Source organism: Myiozetetes cayanensis, unplaced genomic scaffold, assembly GCF_022539395.1.
Source record: "Myiozetetes cayanensis isolate MyiCay16 unplaced genomic scaffold, myiCay2020 scf29, whole genome shotgun sequence".
NCBI lineage: Eukaryota > Metazoa > Chordata > Aves > Passeriformes > Tyrannidae > Myiozetetes > Myiozetetes cayanensis.
In genome coordinates this window covers 1,223,659-1,241,906 of record NW_026087510.1, presented here as the reverse complement: position 1 = coordinate 1,241,906, position 18,248 = coordinate 1,223,659, and the positions used below count along the sequence as shown (strand labels likewise).

The 18,248-nt window shown below is 52.8% G+C and overlaps 2 protein-coding genes across 4 annotated transcripts in view; one reads left to right on the top strand and one right to left on the bottom strand.

Moving 5' to 3' along the window:
• ST3GAL4 (ST3 beta-galactoside alpha-2,3-sialyltransferase 4) overlaps positions 1-18,248 on the bottom strand; it is a 1,214,471-nt gene that overhangs the window by 844,064 nt on the left and 352,159 nt on the right. The gene's annotated exons all lie outside the window — the stretch shown is intronic.
• The window catches only part of KIRREL3 (kirre like nephrin family adhesion molecule 3), a 333,492-nt gene continuing 332,920 nt past the window's right edge, over positions 17,677-18,248 (top strand). For all 3 annotated transcript variants that reach the window (XM_050323048.1, XM_050323047.1, XM_050323046.1), the window contains exon 1: positions 17,677-17,879. In XM_050323048.1, the coding sequence (XP_050179005.1) occupies positions 17,819-17,879 (61 nt within the window). In that variant the 5' untranslated portion in view covers positions 17,677-17,818. The remainder of the gene's footprint in view (positions 17,880-18,248) is intronic.

Sequence of the window (18,248 nt, the reverse complement as noted above, 5' to 3'; positions counted from 1 at the left end):
CAGCCAGAAAACACTCATCCAGTCAGAAAATAGGTGTCCGGGCACAAAATACTCATCCAGCCAGAAAATCCGTGTCCCTTCTCAGCGTCAGCCACAGGGCTGGCACATTCCAGCCTTGCCACGCTCAACACCTGGAAGTTGCACCTGGAATCAGCCGTCCCCTTGGGGCTGCATCTCGAACCACAGCCCAACCCAGAGGCAAAAGAGGCCAATCGATGGGAATTCGGGGCTAATCCACACCCTGCCTCGCTTCTCCTCTGCAAAGAGCCCCGGGATCTCCTGGGGAAGCACCAGATTCCCAGCACATCGGGTGGGATTGGGCACGGCAGGGTCGTCGCAGACGCTGCAGTGCTGAACATGAGCTTTAAAAGCACCGAGTGACTTTTAAGTGCTTCTCTGAGAGCATTTACAGGGCCCTGATTTACTGAGCACTCAGAGCAGCCTGTTCTCCCTGGAAAACAGGGCTCGGGAAGCACTCAAGCATCCGCGGTTACAAGCTTTGCACTGTTTTAATCCCTGCCTTTCTCAGCTTTCCTGTCTTTGTAATGGGGATAACGCGGCTCCCCGGACACATTCCCAAGCATTCCCAACATTCCCACAGCAGCTGCTGGGCTGTCTGCACCCACCTGCAACGAGGGCAGGAGCCCATGGAACTCCCATAAAAAGGGAAGGATAGAATTCCTTCCCTGTTCCATCCCCATGTCACAGCAAAGATGGGGAACATCCCCAGTGCCTGCAGGCGCTGGGAACACCAAAAACCGGGAGAAGGCCACGGGTGCCACCAAAAAGGCACCTCAGGGTAAGAAAATGGATGATGTAGATGCCCTGCAGGTCCATCCCATTCATGGGGTACAGAGGTTTCTGGGTGGCATTGGTACATACTCCATTCCTTACTGCACCCATATCCTGCATCCCTGGAAGACAAAGGAGGCAAAAGAAGAGCCAAAACACCTCGGAGGGCATTTTAGGAGTCTGAACTACCTCCTAATCAGCTTCAGCTGCCTCGTGTTCCACCTCCCGGAGATCACTTCATTTTCACGCCCCATCCCTCTCCTGCACCATTCCCGCTGATTCTGCTTTGCTTGGGCCACGAAGAGCCCCAAAACCACCTTGCAGTCAAAGCATCACCCAGGATTTCCGAAGCAGCCACCGGGAGAGGGCAAAGGAGGGGCCGCGGCTGGGGCTGTCCCCGAGATATTTCACATCAGAATCGCCCTCGGCAGAACAAAAACGCCCTTTCCACCCCTCCGGACATCCCCCCCCTCGCTGGGGCAGGGGCTCGGCGGGTGCAAAGGAGCTGCTGCGAGAGGAAGAGGCGGATCAGGGGCACGTCGATAAATCCCTGCAGGGCCCACGTCCAGCCGCCTGCTTCCCAGAGATAAAAGGGAAGCGGCGCTTCTCCGAGGCGCGGACAGTGGGCTAATCTCCCTCACCCGTGTCACGGGGAGCAAAGACCGGGCTGTCAGCATCCCAAAATGTTCCAGGGAAATCAGCCCCGAGCAGCCGCTGGAGGAAGGAGCAGCGACTCGTGTTTATTTAACGCGGGGAACTGGAAAGCGGTTTTTGGTGGGTTTTTTTTTTTTTTTTTTTCTGGTTTGGTTTTTTTTTCCCCCATCTTGGAGTGGAAAATTAATCCTGCAGAAAGGCCCTGGGATTTGGGTATATTATTTAGGTGCTTTGAGATCTATCCTAAGGTGTGATGCTGCAGCTCTGACAGGTCCCACGATGGGAATGGAGGAGGGCAGGGAAGAGCCTGGCAAAATTGCAGATGCTGGAGGAAAATCACTCGAGGGGCCAGAAAAAAAAAGGGAGCTGTAATGACACACAAGCAGCTTCAGAAGGGGAAAATGCTGGGCAGGGAAAGAAAGGGAAGAGCCGCTGCAGGACGTTAGTGCCAGCCACATTCAGATCAAAATTAGGCTGAATTTTTAGCAGGGAGGATGATTAATCCTGGGAATAAATTATCAAGCAAAATGGGAACTGCTCCACCTCTTGATGTCTGTGCATAAAAACCAGGTGCCTTTCGGGAGGATGAGCTTTAATCAAACCCAAAGCTCTGGGCTCCCCCAAGCAGCCCCTCGGGGGTGGCCTCTGGCCGATGTTCCAGGCTGATGTTCCCATTGGATCCCCTGAGCACCACCAGGACCTATAAAACCTGACAGTCCATATAAAATGATTGCTCCCCTCTGCCCCGGGAAAGGACTGAGGCATCTGCCTTCCGAGATGGCTGGAGACACTAAGGAATTGCCAGGTGCCAAATGGTTTTTTTCCTTCCAGTAATAAAAGAGAATTTAATTGTTGAGGCCAAGTTAAAGACCCCTCCAAGGCCGTTGTGGGTCCAGCAGCACAATATAATGATGGCTTTTATTTTAACAATAAGTGCAGGGAAACCTGCATTTCTATCCTTATTTTTGATTTTTCTTCCCTTCTAAACTTGGTGTTGTCGTCTCCAATTTTATTCCCAGTTCCTGGACTCTGTTATAACATCCCTTTATTTCTGGTGCAGGTTGATGGCAACCTTGGGATGCTCAGAGCCCCCTTTCAGGGCAGTTTGGGGGTGCAATGCCATGGGGTGGGGGGTGGCAGAGGAGTTGCTACTTGTCCTTAATGACTTTCAGTTTAAATTACCTACAAAATGCCCTAATTATTATCCCGGTGCCATTTTAACCCTCGGGGTGGGGGAGGATCATGGAACAGGTCAGTAGCTGCAGGTGGATGTCTGCTGAAGTGGATGGAGGGGATGTAAACCAGGAAAAGCCCAAGGAAAGGTGGAGGAAGGGGTGGGAAATCGCTGTGCAGAGCTGGATTATGCCCTTCCCTATACCCTCAAGTCCCCAAATGGCAGCACAGCAGCAGGAATGAGCAGAGAGACCTGTCCAGCATCCCAGCTCCATCCCACATCCAGGTGATTTAATGCTGGTGAGCACAAGAGATGCTCCCAAATCATCATCCCCCCTCCAGATTAGGGGTTTCAGTGCCTGGCACACCAAAGAAATCAATACCATTTATCCAAGTGGTCAGTGTTTGAATGTCATTTAGCAAATTTGGGAATTATCGCTCCTCTTCCCACCCTCGTCCTCCCAATCCACTGGGAGTAACAAACCGGGAATGTCCTAACCCAGAAAATCAGCTCCCCCACCCCAGAAATCGATTTGCTATTTAACCCCGGCCAGCCAGGAAGGACAAAAAAATCCATAAAAGCGAGACAAGGTGGGGCTTTGCCTGCTCAGGCTCCATCTCGGGGAGAATTTGGAGCGTTTGGGATCAAAGGCAGCCCCGCAGGGACCGCTCCGCCAGCGCAGCGGGAGCCGCTTCCCGGCTCAGCGCAGGGACGGCTCCCCGGGGACCCCGAGGCAGCGCTTTGAGCAGAGCTTACAACATCCCCCCCCTGCCCAAAACCCTTCCCGGTGTGAGCTTTTGGTCTGCGGTGCAGGAAACAGGAGGGATATTTCAGGAGCGGTCTTGTTCTCCCGCTGCTTTTCTTCTTCCTCGTCTCCTGCTGCTGCTTCACTTTTTTGATCTCTCTCTCTCTCTCTCTCTCTCTCCCTTCGCGCCTGTCCTTTGGAGGTGAGATCAGATCCCTTTTGTCCTGCTGTGTGCATGTCCCGGGCCCCACATCCAGGAGATGTGGCACCGTGGAACCTCCTCCCTGGGGCTTTGAAAGCCCTAAAATCTCTGCCATGCCTGAAGCAAAAAGAGCCAAACATTCAGCACATCCCACCCTCCTCAGCACCCTCTGAATCCACCACCTGTCCCCAAAATCTTTTGCATCCATTATTTACACAGCTGCTTCCAAGCAGTCGTCACCAAAGTGGTCACAGAGCCCAGTGCAAAGACATGGAAGACAGAGGGCAGGGTTGGATGGGATATTGGGATTAAATCCTTCCCTGGGAGGGTGGGCAGGCCCTGGCACAGGTTGCCCAGAGAAGCTGTGGCTGCCCCTGGATCCCTGGAAGTGTCTATAAGGCCAGGTTGGATGGGGCTTGGAGCAACCTGGGCTGGTGGAAGGTGTCCTTGCCCTTAGCAAGGGGGTGATGCATGAGGGGCTTTAAAGTCCCTTCCAACCCAAACCATTGCAGGATTCTGTGATTATTGGGATGTGAGAATCTTGAGTTGTGGTAACAAACCCCAAGAGATAAATCCACACCAAAAAACTGCATCATTCCTCTTCCCTTTGCCTCCCCATCACAGTTCAGCTCAGGACAGAGGCAGAAGGTGAGAGGCCCCATCCCAGTGCCAAGAGCATCCTCCAACCCAGACTCCAGGATGTCCTGAGCCACCAGCACAGCCCAAGTGCCCCCAGGTGTGGTGAGTCCTTGCAGGAGCTGAGTTGTCACTGCAGCAGTAACGAGAGAATCAAGGGGTTATTTAGGCTCCTCTGGAGGTGGAGAACGTCCCTGGGAGATTCTCCCTGCTGCCAGCCCTCATGGACCAGATCTGAGGGGCATCCCAAGTGACCAGGGGAATGAGGAGCAGTGCCTGTGTCGGAGTCCCAGCACATTTTCCACCCCTGGGTTGATAAAGCAAGCTCATGGTGTTTTGTCCACATTCCTTATACCACATGTGCCTTTTTTCCCTGCTCCATCTCCCTTCCTGGAACTACCCAGCCAGGAGCAGGGCAGTGCAAAGCACTGAGGGAAACTGAGGAAGCTGAGTTGGAATAAACAACTCCCACATCTCTTGGGTCTTGTTTGTCACCCACCCAACCTCTGCTCCTCTTCCACCTTGGCTCTTCCAGGCCAAACCCCTGCTCCCTGGATAACACCTACAGCCCCTGCCAGCGTGGATTCCCTACCCAGGGGGCTGGCAATGAGTATCTCCACACACATATGGCATCCTGACTCCTCTGAGCACGTTTTCAGGGCAAGATTCTCATCCCACTGCTCGCTCGACCGAAAATAGAAAGCTGATTTGGGGATGGAGCTCGTTGCTGTTGGCTGGGGAAGCAGCAGGCAGTTAAAGAGGAGGGGCTGCCAGGAATATTTTAGACAAAGAAAAAGAAAGATAAGCAAGATAAAAAATGATTAAAAAAAAAAAAAGGAGAAAAAGTTGTTTATGGTTTTGACTTGGTAGGATCATTTTGGAAAAGCTGATCCTTTTGCTGGGAAATGCAGAGAAAAGGGGGGATTTGGGATAGCAGTGGGGGGATGTAAAGAGGTGTCTCAGCCATATGGAATAAGAAGCAGCAGCTCTGTGGTTTTACCTTTGTAGATCAGTCAAGGTTCATCCCATCTCCTCTCCAAGTCACATCTTCTACCTGGGCACCCCCCAAGTCATGGCTTTGGTGGCAGGTCCCTCAGAAGGTGGGATGTCCCTCTTTGGGAACATCTTTGCCCAGCTGGGGACCCACGGGAGTGGGTTATCCACGAGTCACTAGCTCAGCTGAGCATTTCGAGGGTATATTTAATAGGAAATATGGAAATGCCCATTTGTGGGGGGGATTTCCTGATGTTTGTCAATGTTTTCAGTGAAATTTATGGGAATTGTTCCGCTGCCGCCAAAGGAACGTGTGCCAAGGAAACTCATCTACTCCTGAGTGCTTCCTCCAAACTTGGCCCTGTAAAGGTGGTTTTAAAGCCTTTTCAGGGTAAAAACAAAGCAAACAGCAAACTGGACCTTGCCAAAGGGCCCAGCTTGGGATCTGGGGTGATCCAGAGATGTCCCTGCGAGTGAAGGTCACCCAACCCGCAGATCAGGTGTCGCGGTGTCATCCCAAGCCTTGAAGCTCCCGGCGCGTTCCGGGGAATTTGTGCCACCCCGAGCACGTGGCTGGGCACGAGTGATCCCAAAGAACACCCTTTCACTCACCATAATCCCAGTTTGGCTCCCAGGCTCATCAAAGCCGGGGCTGGGTCAGGCTTTTCTTCAGGCAGCAGAAGAAAAGAGCCGAGGAAGGGGAAAGAAATTCTCTGCGGAAAAAAAAAAAAGCCATTTGTCCCCTCGGCTTTATTCTGGCTGCAGAGCCGGAGCAGCTTGTAGCTCCAGAGAACTTTTAATAGAAATCTTCAGAATGAAATGGGCTACAGCTGTTTGCCTTGATAAATATATTTTATGCTACATGCCTGAGCCGCCATCTGTTTGCTGATCCGAGCATTTCTCCTCGGCAGCAGCTCCCGAGAAGCCATCAAAGGGAATAGCAGGAGATGGGTTTCCTTGCAGGTACAGGGGGAGAGGTGAAGTGGCCCGTGCAATGGAGTTATTCTGGTGGCTTAATGTGCCAAAGTGTGACAGGAACAAGAGACTGGATGGTGGGTGGGCTGGGAATGGGAGGTTTTTCTGGGAAATACTGGGCTTTCTGCTGGGGTTATCCCAGGGGAAATGCTCTGTGGAGCACCCAGGGCAAGGGTCAGGCTGTCCAAGGGATTTAGATGTTGGGAGGTGCAACAGCCTGGGAGGGGATGCAAAAGTTTTGGTGCTTACTGAGCATTAAAATGCTCCACACCTGGGAGTGTTTATATATATATATATACACATATACACATATACAGACCTGTACCTGGGGATATAGGGAAGGAATCCTTCCCTGGGAGGGTGGGCAGGCCCTGGCACAGGGTGCCCAGAGAAGCTGTGGCTGCCCCTGGATCCCTGGAAGTGTCCAAGGCCAGGTTGGACAGGGCTTGGAGCAACCTGGCCTGGTGGAAGGTGTCCCTGCCCATGGCAGGGAGTTGGAACTACATGATCTTCAAGGTCCCCTTCCAAGCCAAACCATTCCAGGATTTTGGCCCTTTGGGTTCGTAGTTAAACCCTTGCCTTGTTGCTCCTGTAAAAACTTCCCTGTCACAGAGAAGGGGTTTGCTTTCCAATTTCTCCTGCTCTCCTACTCACACCCAGCCATGGCACCACTACACTTAGCCTAGGTATGTAATAGCTGGTTGTCACTGCCACTCCATGCCTAGGAGACAGGTGCCCTGGCCAAAACACGGCTTATTATTATGATTACTGCTCTCCTCCCTATGATTATCGGATTATTTCATATTGCCTCCGAGGTCAGGGCTGCAGGAGGTGCTTTAGGAAAAGGGAGCTCCGTGTCCAGGGGGACTGTAATCAGGGAGCTGGGCAGACAGGCAGGCAGAGGTGAGGTGCCCTGGCTGGGCAGCAGAGAGGCACCAGAAGGTTGGGTTTAATTGGGTTGTGCCAAATTCTGTCTGGGGTCGACACCGCCCGCAGGGTGAGGGTGGCAGGAGGATGTGGGTGTGAGCTCTGTCTGCCAGTGGAGATGCCATGGGTGACTCAGGGACACGGGCCTGGAGGACCCCAAGGGTCACACTGGAGGGCAATTATGGTCTCTTTATTATATTTATAGCTGGAAAACAGTGTCCTTCCCTCAGCTGTCTCTGTGCTGCACAGCCCAGCTGAGCGTGCAGGAGGGGCCACCCCACCTCAGGGAGGGAAAACACTGCCAGCCCAGCCCACCAGAGAGGATCCCCCTGGTGGAAAATCCCCCTTTCCTACTGGGCTCTGGAAGGTGGGATGCTATTCCTTCTCCCCGTGGATTCTGGGTCCAAATCTCCACCCCTTGCCTGGGATGTGGGCTCGTGGGCACGGAGACAGCCCTGAGTGGGGCTGGGTTGGGGGAGCCACACTGGGATGTGGTGTCCCCCCTCGATGTGCCCAGGGCTGGTCACACCAGGCCATGGGGAGCAGAGCAGCTGGTCCATCTGTCCATGTCCCTGTCCCCAGCATTCCCACACCAACCCCCGTCCTGCAGCCAGCCTGCCCGAGCGATGCTGGTCCCTGTTTTGGGATGACCATGGGCTGGGGGAAGAAGAGAGGACTTCAAAGGCAGCCTTGGATTGGTGTCCTCAGCAGGGCTCTGATCAAAGCCTGTGGAAAAAGTCTCTCAGCACCATCTGGATCAGGTGGAGCAATTTGTGCCTTTCCTTTGCCAGTGTCTGTGAAACACTCCTTTTGTCCAGCCTCTTTCTCCCTCTCTCCACTCCTCCTATTCTTCCACTCCTGTTCCTCCAGCACTTCAAAATTCAAGGGAATTCAATACAATGCAGGAGGTTATATATTTTATTTTTTTTTTTTTTGTATTTTCCTCCTCCTCCCTCATCTCCCTCATCTTTCACACAAAGTGTCTCCGAGCCCTTTGCCGGGGCAGAGAAAGGCTGAGCCAAGTCCTTCTGCAGAGCTGGGCATCCTGGCAGTTCAGAAAATGCCATGGAGCAGAGAGCAGGAAAGCAAGGAGGCTGTTCCAGGCTCTTCACAGCTCCCAAACCAGGCTGGAAAAGCCTGGGGTACTGTGGGAAAGAAGCCTCTTCCCTTTAGCATTGCCCAACACCTGGATCTCGAATCCCCCATCTGCCTGGATCTTCTCGACCCCCCCGCCTCAATCCACCAGTTCACCCCAAAAACTGGGGCTAAAAGGGATGATTTGGTCACTCAGCATCCCACATGTGGGTCCCCACCCGTGGACCACCCCAGGATCTCAGTGTCACCCACCCACACACTGAGCCTTGACCTCCTGGGAGCCTCTGGCTGGATTTGGGTGCTTTTCTGTCAGGTCACACTTATTGCTGTGAGTGATTCCTTCCAGCAACGCCAGGCACTGAATCACTGGTCTGTGATCCTGTAAAATTAACATGCCCTGCTATAAATAACCCTCTCTAATGGCCTGTCATTCCGTGGCTTTTGGAAAGGCTCGGCTCGTGTGAGCAAAAGTTTTAATGACTGTAATTGGAATTAGATGAAACCCATCAATGTTGGGCTTTCTCTGACCCGTGCTAGGACAGAATCTGCCATCCATCCGGGAAAAATCGCCCCCCCCCCCCGGGACATGGCATGCCTGTCTTCCTCCAGGAAAACGCTCCAGAAGAGCAGCCAGTGGCTGTGCAGGGAGTGTTGTCCCCTTCCCGTGCAATCCCGTGTGGATGCAGTGGGATGTGACAGAGGAGCTGGCGGGTTTAGGATGCACCAACAGCCAGGGATGTGCTGTGGGGTGATCAGGACCAAACTTTTAGCCCTGCCAGCTTGATATTTAGGAGGAAACACCAGCTGTTGGGGCTCCAGTAAAACAGAGGCTTCATCCTGCATGTGGAGCAGCAGCACCTTCCACACAAGGGCTTTGCCTTCACCCAAATTCCGAGGGCTGCGTTTCGGCCGCTGCCACTCCGGGATCTTGGCTCGGGTGGGATTCACTTTGCCCACAGCTCAGTGTTTTGCTGTCCCCTTTCCTCTCCTCCCATACGGCCCCCAAAGGCCCCCCCGGGGCTGCCAATCCCACGAGTCCACCCCCAGCCCTCACCCAACCCCCGGGAGCGACCGGCGGCCCTCGGGAATGGGATAACGAGTCCTCCCTCCCCCTGTGCCCTGCACACAACAAAACATCTCCTCCCCCGGGCTCCAGGGTGGCTCGGGGCAAATTAGGAGACGCCCAAGTGCCCCAGAAGGGCTGCTTTGCCTTCACCACCTTGGGATGTGCAAAGATCCCGTTAATGAGGTGGCCGGGAAGGGGAGGGGCGGGATTTGCTGCGGGCTTTGGGTTTGCTCCTGAGGGTCAGAGAGGAGGAGAAGACAAGAAAATTGGCTTTTTTTTTTCAGATCCTAATGGGCCCCGGGAGTTTCCAGGCACGCAGAGACACCCAGAGCGACGCTTGGCTCTCATTACCCGGGGAAGGAGGCTGAAGGCACGGCAGGGAGGCGAAGCGGGAGAGGGGAGGGATTGCTGCACGAGTTTTGCAGCAAAAAAGACCCGGAAAACATTCACTAAATCCCTCAGCAAGGCACTTACTGTGTTACTGGGGAAACTGAGGCGAGGGAAGTTTTGGCTTCCTGCCCCACAGCCCAAAAGTGTGGGCAGAAGGAGGTTTTGGGGCAGCAGAGCTTGGCAGCCTGGTCCTAAAAGCTGGAGATTTAAGAGGAAACACAAGTTGTTGTGGCTGCAGGTAAAATAAAGGGTTGGTTTGGTGTGTGGTCCCCGAAAAACGAGCAACAGCACCTTCTGTGAGGTGTTTGGGTCATCCAGGCAAGGAGGGAGAGGAGCAAGATGAAGATGGATCTGCTCAGCCAGCAGCTTCAATCCCATCTTTTCCTGCTCTTCTCCACATTCCCCTTCCCTTTATTCACTGTTCATAAATCTTTCCAGCTTGTGAGACTGAAATTCAGATTTTTGTGTATTAACTAATTCAGGAGATAGATGGTTTAGGGCGGGGGTTTTTCTCCTATAAAACTTCTTCTGCCAAGCAATTTACTCTTTACAGCAAAAATTTTTACTCCACTCGGGCGGTTTAAATAGTTTGAAACTTGCTTTTAATGTTTTTCACTGAAAAGATTAGATGTTAAAGAGAGGGCAGATGTTTCCAAAAGCCACATAGAAACACAAAACCTGAAAATAGAAAAAATAGAAGTAGCTTAGAGCTATCAGAGTGAACAGTCTGGTTGGTCTGCAACAAACTACCATTTGAATTTAGCAGTTGCAGAAGAATTTTAAAGGGATTGTTAACACTCGCCATCAAAGACAATGTTTTTATTTCAAAATTGCCAGCAACCCCCAAAAAATTTCATTTTCCTCTCCCTCTATTTGTAAGGGAATATTCACTGGGGTATTTGATAGCTGTAATTTACTCTTCAAGCTGTGTAATTATCCACCTCAATCAAACGGCATCATTTCTATCTTTGCTCGAAGAATAAACCATTCCACTGCAAAACAAACGCCTTTTCCTCGATTTGAGCAAATCCCAGGCACGGGCTGGAGTTTTTGCAGCCAACTCTTGGCTTCCAGAAACGCTCGAGCTCGTCACAAAAAACCTCTGAAAGCTTTCGGGGAATAAAGAGGGGGAAGATGGGGCAGGATATTCACTCATCGCCCTGCAACGGCACCAGAGAGACGGGAGGGAGGATGGCAACACATGTTGCTGGATGTTTTCCCCTTATCCTGCGGATTTTGGGGATTCAGGGCGTGGCAGAAGGGGAAGGAGCTGCAGGGTTACCCAGAGGTTTTCCCTTTGACACCTGAAAGCACCACAAGTAGTGCAGAACTGTCATTTCTTTTCTCCTCAGTGATATTTTCTTTTCCTATGAACCCTTCTTTCCAACACAAGAAGAAACCATTTCCCAGGCAGGCTGGGAACTGGGAATCTCCAGCATCCCATTTTCCCTCCCCTTTGCTGGGTTTAGGAGTCATCTTTCATCTCCCTGGGTGTAAAACCCAGCTCAGGCTCGTTTTTTAAAGCCTCACTTTAAATTTTAGGACGTGGCTGTGACTCAGGCACGAGCGGTGCAGTCAGGGCTCAGCATTTACCGGGGGGGTTCATCCACAGCCAGCTCTGGAGCCTCCCCAGTTACAACCTGTAAAACTGAGAGAAGGAAAAGCAGGAAATTACCCTGTAAAAACCACAAGGACTTTTGGCTTTTTGCTGGGGCTCTAAAACCCAAGGCCGGCTCTGGAGCCTGCGCAGTCCTTGCCTTGTTCCTGCCAGACTTGGGAGACAGAACTTCTCTTCCCCCCTTCCCTCCTTAGCATAACAATCCCTTGTTACCATAATAAGATTAATTCTCGTGCTGCAATCAGGAAGCCCCATTTTCTGCAAGCCCTAAATAATACCAGTCCTTTGCCACGTCTATAAAGGAGAGGGTTTTATTTTTTTTCTTTTCTTTTTTTTTCTTTTTGCATTTAAAAAAAAAAAAGGAAATCTTGTAATCTTGAGATAAATACAGCGGTGTGGAAGCTTCCCATTCTCCCCCAATCTGATTGCAGTGGCAGCAAAAGGACATGGGCCTAATTAAAGTGACAATCAAGCAAAAATGGGATTCATTGTTTTTATACAAATGCTCCACTTAACCCTTTACAGCTCGTTTATAATTTTCGACACTGAACCAGTTTATATTTCCCTTAGCGAAAAAAAGCCCGAGGCGGGTTTCCCGGGGAGCCTGTGGGATGAAAAATCCCCTCAAATGATCCTAAAAGCTGGTGCTGAGGACAGCGTCAGCAGCTTCATCCCATCCTTCCCACCGCGTTTCCCCGCAGCCCGTTCCTCTCCTGCAGCCGCGGGAGGAGCTGTGGAGCTCCTGCCTTCCCTCCGAGGTCCCTGTAGAGCTGGGAAAGTTTTGTGGGACCGGGAAAAAGTCGGGATCTGTTGGTAGTTCTTAGCAAGCACTAAAGGAGTCCGGTGTTTGTCGTGTTCAGACACACAAATAACACCCTAATGCAGAGTTTTAGTAGTTTTTTAGTGGACTGAGACAATCTGCCCTAGATGGAGGGTGAAATCCGGCCCCAATTCACCTGTAGCATCAGCAGGACAGAGAAACAATTCCCAAACACATCTTGGGCACATCTGGGCAGTGAAACAGGAGCTGAGAACGTTGAAGTTGTTGGCTGGTGCTCCCTGGACCAGTTCACACCGAGCAGTTCCCTCATGGTGACGATTCTCTCTTGACCCCAGGAAATACCTCATGGAGCTTCAGCCCAGGGTTTGGGAGCCATCCCCCTCACTGCTGGGGTGCCCCATAACCCCCAAGCTCCAGAGCCAGGCTGAGGCACAGCCAGCCCATCTGAGCACAAAACTGCAGCAGGTCCAACTGGGCTGTTTTAACCTTGAGTGGCGGCACCCGCTGACAGGAGAGCAGAGACCCAGCTGAATGCAAAGCACGGCATTAAAATAACTCTGCATTAAAAGACCTGCGTGGAAGGAACCACCAAAGCATTCCCAGGGAATGGTGGGGGGACTGATCTTGATGAAGGTGGGAAGGGCCTGGTGAGGACCCAGCCGATGGTGGGGCTTGGTCGCCTTTGCACCCTCGACCCATCACGGGGCCCCTGGGTGTGAGCGCTGGGCAGGGTGGGGGGGAAACCATGGGAGGAATTCATGGATCTCAGAATATCCTGAGTTGGAAGGGACCCACAGGGATCAAGTCCAACCCCTGGCCCTGCATACACCCCCCAACAACCCCACTCGGTCACTCTGGCAGCCTTGGGGCTGTGCCCACTGCCCTGGGGAGCCTGTTCAGTGCCAACCACCCTCTGGGGGAAGAACCTTTCCCTGAGATCCACCCTGAGCCTGCCCTGACACAGCTCCAGCCATTCCCTGGGGGCTGTCCCTGGTCCCCCCAGAGCAGAGATTGGAGCTGCCCCTCGGCAGGAGCTGCAGCCCCTGAAGAGTCTCCCCTCAGTCTCCTCCTCTCCAGACTGAAGTGCCAAGTGCCCTCAGCCCCTTCTCGTTTGGTCCCTCCAGACCCTTCACCATCTTTGTGCCCCTCCTTTGGACTCTCTCCAAAGGGATCTTTGTTGCCCAAACTGCCCCAGTGCTCCAGTTGAGGCCACCCCAGGTCAGAGCAGAGCAGGACAATCCCCTCCCTCACCTGGCAATGCTTTGCCTGATGCCCCCCAGGACTCTGGGCTGCCAGGGCACTGCTGACTCCATCCCGTGTTCAATTAGCCCTCACCCAGGACCTCCAGGTCCCTTTGCCTCATCCCACGTCGGGGCAGGGGGGATTGGCTTGAGGGCATCACTCAGCAGTGGTGATGCAGTCAGAGAGGTGTCTGCTCCCTGACACCCGGCTTCAGCCTTCCCAGGGGCTGCTCCCACTGGCTCCCCTAAGGCCAAGGGGATGCCAGGTTGGCATAGAAAGCCAAGCCATCCCCACCTGAACCCAAAATGTCATCAGAGCGCTTTTATTTTTTTGCTTTTGACCCTCAAAGCTTCTTTCTCCCCTCGCCGTGGCTGTTCCCAGGCCCTGCCTATCTCTGCCCATATTGCTCCCAGACCTGCTGTCCAAGAGCTTTATCAAGTGCCACAAGCTGAGGGGTTTTGGCAGCTGTCCATGGAGCTGGGAGAGAAAGGAGACAAGGAGAAAGAGAGCCCAGGCCCTCCCCCCCGATCTGCTTCCCTGGCCTCGGCCAGGGCTGCTTTCAAAGAGGATCCGGTGGGAGATGTGGAAAGGGACTGGCATTTTTGGCTAGGGTTGCACTGGGAAGCTGTGAGAGCTGGGACACTCCCACCCCCTCGTGCCCCAGGCAGAGGAGTTGGCGGCACTGGGGGATTTTGGAAGGCAGCTGCCTTCACTTCAGCAGGGAAAAGCAGTGGCAGCCGTGCCAACCTGGGGCCAAAAAAAAAACAAACGTCCTAGTCTTTCCTGACCTCTCCAAGAGCATCCCAGGAAGGTGGTGACCACCTGGGACATCAGCCTCCTGCCCCAACACCCCCAGTTTGCTGGTGGGAAAAACAAATATCTCCCCAAAACCTCAAAATGGCTTCACTGCATCCTGCCATCTCCAAGGATATCCCTTGGCATCTCCATGAGACCTCCCGGCCCCAGACCTGCAGTGAGGTCCCACAGAGCTGGATTATAGGGAGGGACAACTGCTCCTTCCTCCATCCCATTATCCAAACAAATTGCTTTCCAGTTAGGAGACAGCTCATGCTTTGAAGCCTTGGTGTTGCCAACAGGTGAGGAAGGCGAGCAGGAGGCATTTTTGGATGCCCCAAGGCCACGGGCGAAGCTCTGCAGCAGGAGCAGGGAAAACCTCGCAGCGCCAGCTCTGTGTTTTTACAGCAGGACCCTGTACAGCTTTCACTTGTCATATGCATTTTTAAATGACAAGGAAAAGATTTTATGAAGCAGGGAAACGTGTGATTATTTTCCTCTCTCTCTCCCTTCCAGGTGCTTGGCTTAGCTCGTAATACCACAGGAATGAAATCCATCTGAGTTGCTGTTGTCCTGCTGCTTAAAACTCCATTTTCTGTCAATATTGCTTCATTTTGATCAAGCTGCTTACATGTTTTATATTATTCTCGATTTTTTTTTCCCCTTCCATTTTGCTGCAGCCTTTCAGAACATTTTGTTTCTTGCACTTCCCTGTAAATACCTCTCAGTAAATAGCCTGGAAGTAAGAGAGTCAAAGGCACGAGGAAAGTCTGGGCTTTCATTGCTGTGGTGTTTCATATCTAATGCACTTGTCAATGTGGAATATGAAAAAAAAAAAAAAAAAAAAAAAAGGAATGTACCTGGTTTAACCCCGCTGAGGTTCAGAGGGAAGGGAGGGGTTTTAGCATCTGCTCTCCCCAGCTCCTCAAACTGCTCCTTGCCACACGGGGCAGGTGTGCAACCCCAAATTCCACGGGGAGACACGGATATGGTCCCGCTGAAGCCAAGGGGTGGGGGCAGGGGGTGCAAAGGGACCCAGTGGGAGGTTCCCACCTGCAAACCCAGCCCTGTCTCGGCGCCGGGGGCAGATCCGCCCGGCAGTGGCTGATATTCCTCCCCACGGGCCGTCTCACCCAGCCCCGTGATTTTCTCAGCTCTTTAATTGCAATGATTCATTTCCTTCCACAAAGCAGAGCAGATTTAAATGAGATATCCGAGAAGAGCATCTAATAATCAGTTTGCACTTGAGTTGGTCTGCTGGAATTGAGCAGGTGGAGGGAAGCTGCTCTTGCAGGACGATGCTCAGGCTGCAGCAAAGCCAAAATTATGTCAGAAACCTGATTTTTTTTTCCCCTGCCTAGTCCTCTAAATCAAATTTGACTACCAATGTAGTCGAAACCACAGAGGTAATCAGTTAATAAAACTTTGCACTTACATGCTACTTCCACTCAAGGATTTAAAGCCCTTTGCAAAGGTCAGTGTTGCAATGATGAGAATTTTCCAGCTGAAATGTTTTCACTGGGAAGGAGAAAGAGGGGGAGAAAATAAAAAAAAAAAAGAGAAAAAAATATTCTCCATTACTGGAAGTTCCAAATTCTGCAGGTTTAAGGCAGGCAAGGAATAATATTTTTTTGTGAAAGGAAGAGAAGAAATTGCCATGCAAATGTTAATGGTGTTTTGAAGCTTCACAGGAAAGCCTGACTCGTGTAGCAGCCTTAATATACATTAGTACCCCTAGTCTGCAAGCAAACAACATTTTGCAGAATAAACTGAAACACAACAGGGAGAGTCTGGGAATTATTTAGAAATCTAATTCCCACTGAAATCAGGCAGGGAGCATTTTATTCCACACGCATTTAAATCAGCACTGCCGCCAGGAAAAATACACCACCTGTAACCTGCCCGGCAGGGCAGGCATGGGAACATCCCTGGGGTCGGGGCCACTGCCAGAACCCCTCCAAGGCTTGGAGGGGAAGGATATGTTGCTGGAAAATACCCCCCAGGAGTGCCACTGTCCCTTAGCGAGGAAACACGAGGGTTAGGACAGTTCCCAGGATTCAGCCCCACTTTGACACCTTTTCCTCGCAGGAACATCAGCAGGTAGGGATGAGCAAACCTGCATCCATGGACAAAAATCAAATCAGGCTTATTTCCTAAGGGATGCCAGCTAAAAATAATAATAAAAGCTCTTTATTTCCAGGGTGACTACACTCCTCCGCCGAGAGCGGAGCCTGCGTGCGATGCTTGGGTTTCAATCAATAAAACTCAGCTCACCGCTGCTCCTAAGCCAGGTTTAACCCACCTGGCATCACTTCAGCTTGTTAGCACGAGTGTATTTTGGAAAGTTATCCTTTTTTTTCCTTGGCTAAACCAGGGCTGGTAGTCGTAGTTTAGTAGCCACGTGCAGCTGTGGCCCCGCCGAGGCAAAAGGGAGCCCCCAAAGCAGCAGGAAAAGCTGTGCAGCCTATTTTTTTAAGTTCACCTTTCGGTATCTGGAGTCCACAGCTGTAATTACTTTCTAATTTTGGTTTAATCATTGAGCTCAGCCATCCCCACGTGCCCCTCAGAGTCGGTGATGAGGGAGGGAGGCTCTGGCCCCTGTGGCCGTGAGAAGTGTTGTGGTAAGCAATGATTTCATTGCTTTATTTTGATTTTTGGACACCTCTGCTCTGCCCCCAAACTCTCACTGGGTAAAAATGAAGTGAAAGAAAGAAAGAAAATACCCCAAAAAGGATACAAATGGTGATTAAAGTGGAGAAAAGGCCCTTTTGCCCCCTGCCTTCTCAAGGGATGCCTCAGCCCTGCAAAATGGCAGAGGGAAGCGTTTGCAAAGGGTCCCACCACTAAACCTTTATTTTGGGGGTTTTTAGGGTTTGTGTGGGGTTTTTTTCACTCCCAACTCCGATGTGGGATTTTATGGAGGTGTGAGGAGCCACTGCCCCCCTCCTGGGGAAAACGAGGGTGTCTCCTAGAGCCCCCCATCTCCAGCTCCCTCTGGATTTGTGTGAAGGTGCAACTTATCCCGGGGAGGCACGTTATTTTTTATTCTCCCCACCTTTTCCCGGGATTTTGGGGGTATTCAGGGTAAGGCTCTGGCTGCCACCCCCCTCCCCTTTCAGCCCCACCCCAGGAAAGCACGGGGTGCTCTGAAGGCGGGTGGGGAGGGGTCCAGAGGTGCCGTGGTTGATGGGCAGCACCTCCTCCAAATTTAGAGATGGGGGGGGGGGAGGTAAAGCCACGCAAGTGTTTTCGCTCCTGCTTTATGTTCCCCCTTGGGGTGGGGGCAGCACCGGGAGGGGGGAAAGGGGGAGCATCCCTTCCTTCCCTGCAACTGAGGTAGGAGCAGCTCCAATCCCCTCATCCCACCTTAACCCCCTGCACCCTCTCTGGCCGCGCACCAACCTCTGGTGTGTGTTGGGGGAAGGGGCTTGTACAAATCCACCCCCACCCAGCGGGCTGAGCCATCGCCGTCCCCCGGCTGCGCGCAAGTTACTCCCCCTTCCCCATCACTTTCCCTCCCTCCCCTTTCTCCCCCCCTCCCTCTCCAAAAGCCGGGCTGCGCCGCCGAGGCTCCGCCAGTGAAGGCAGCGCTGCCGGGGGAGGGAGGGAGGAGCTGGGGGGGCGGCGATGGAGCCGGAGCCGGGCGAGCGGAGCCGGCGGGCGGCGGCCTGAAGCCCCCGCCGGCAGCGGCAGCGGAGCCCCCCGACCCCCGGCGCCGAGCCCACCCTGAGGAATGAGCGCTTTCCAGGCAGACCTCCTCCTCCTCCTGCTCGGCTGCCTCCTGCTCAGCCACGGTAGGAGCCGGCGCCGCGCCGGAGTTGCCGAGAGGAGCGCGGGGGTCCCCCCGGGTCGGGGGGTCGCGGTGGGGTGCGGGGGCCGCGCGTGGTTTTGGCGAGGGGAGGAGGGCGGTGGTGATGGTGGGGGGGAGACGGGGAGGATTGCAGAGTTTTTCGTGCATCTCCCGGCGAGGCAGCTTACCTTTTTTTCTCAAGAAAAAAAAAAAAAAAGGCAAAATCTTCAGCATGCAAATGCGTGCTGCTGCTCCGGCTCCGTTAATGAGGTGGTGTTTGTGTGTGAACACGGCTTTGCTGAGCAACAGTCACCCCCTCGGCCCCCGGCGCTTCCCCCGGTGCGGGGGGCGATGGATGCTCCATGTCGGTGGG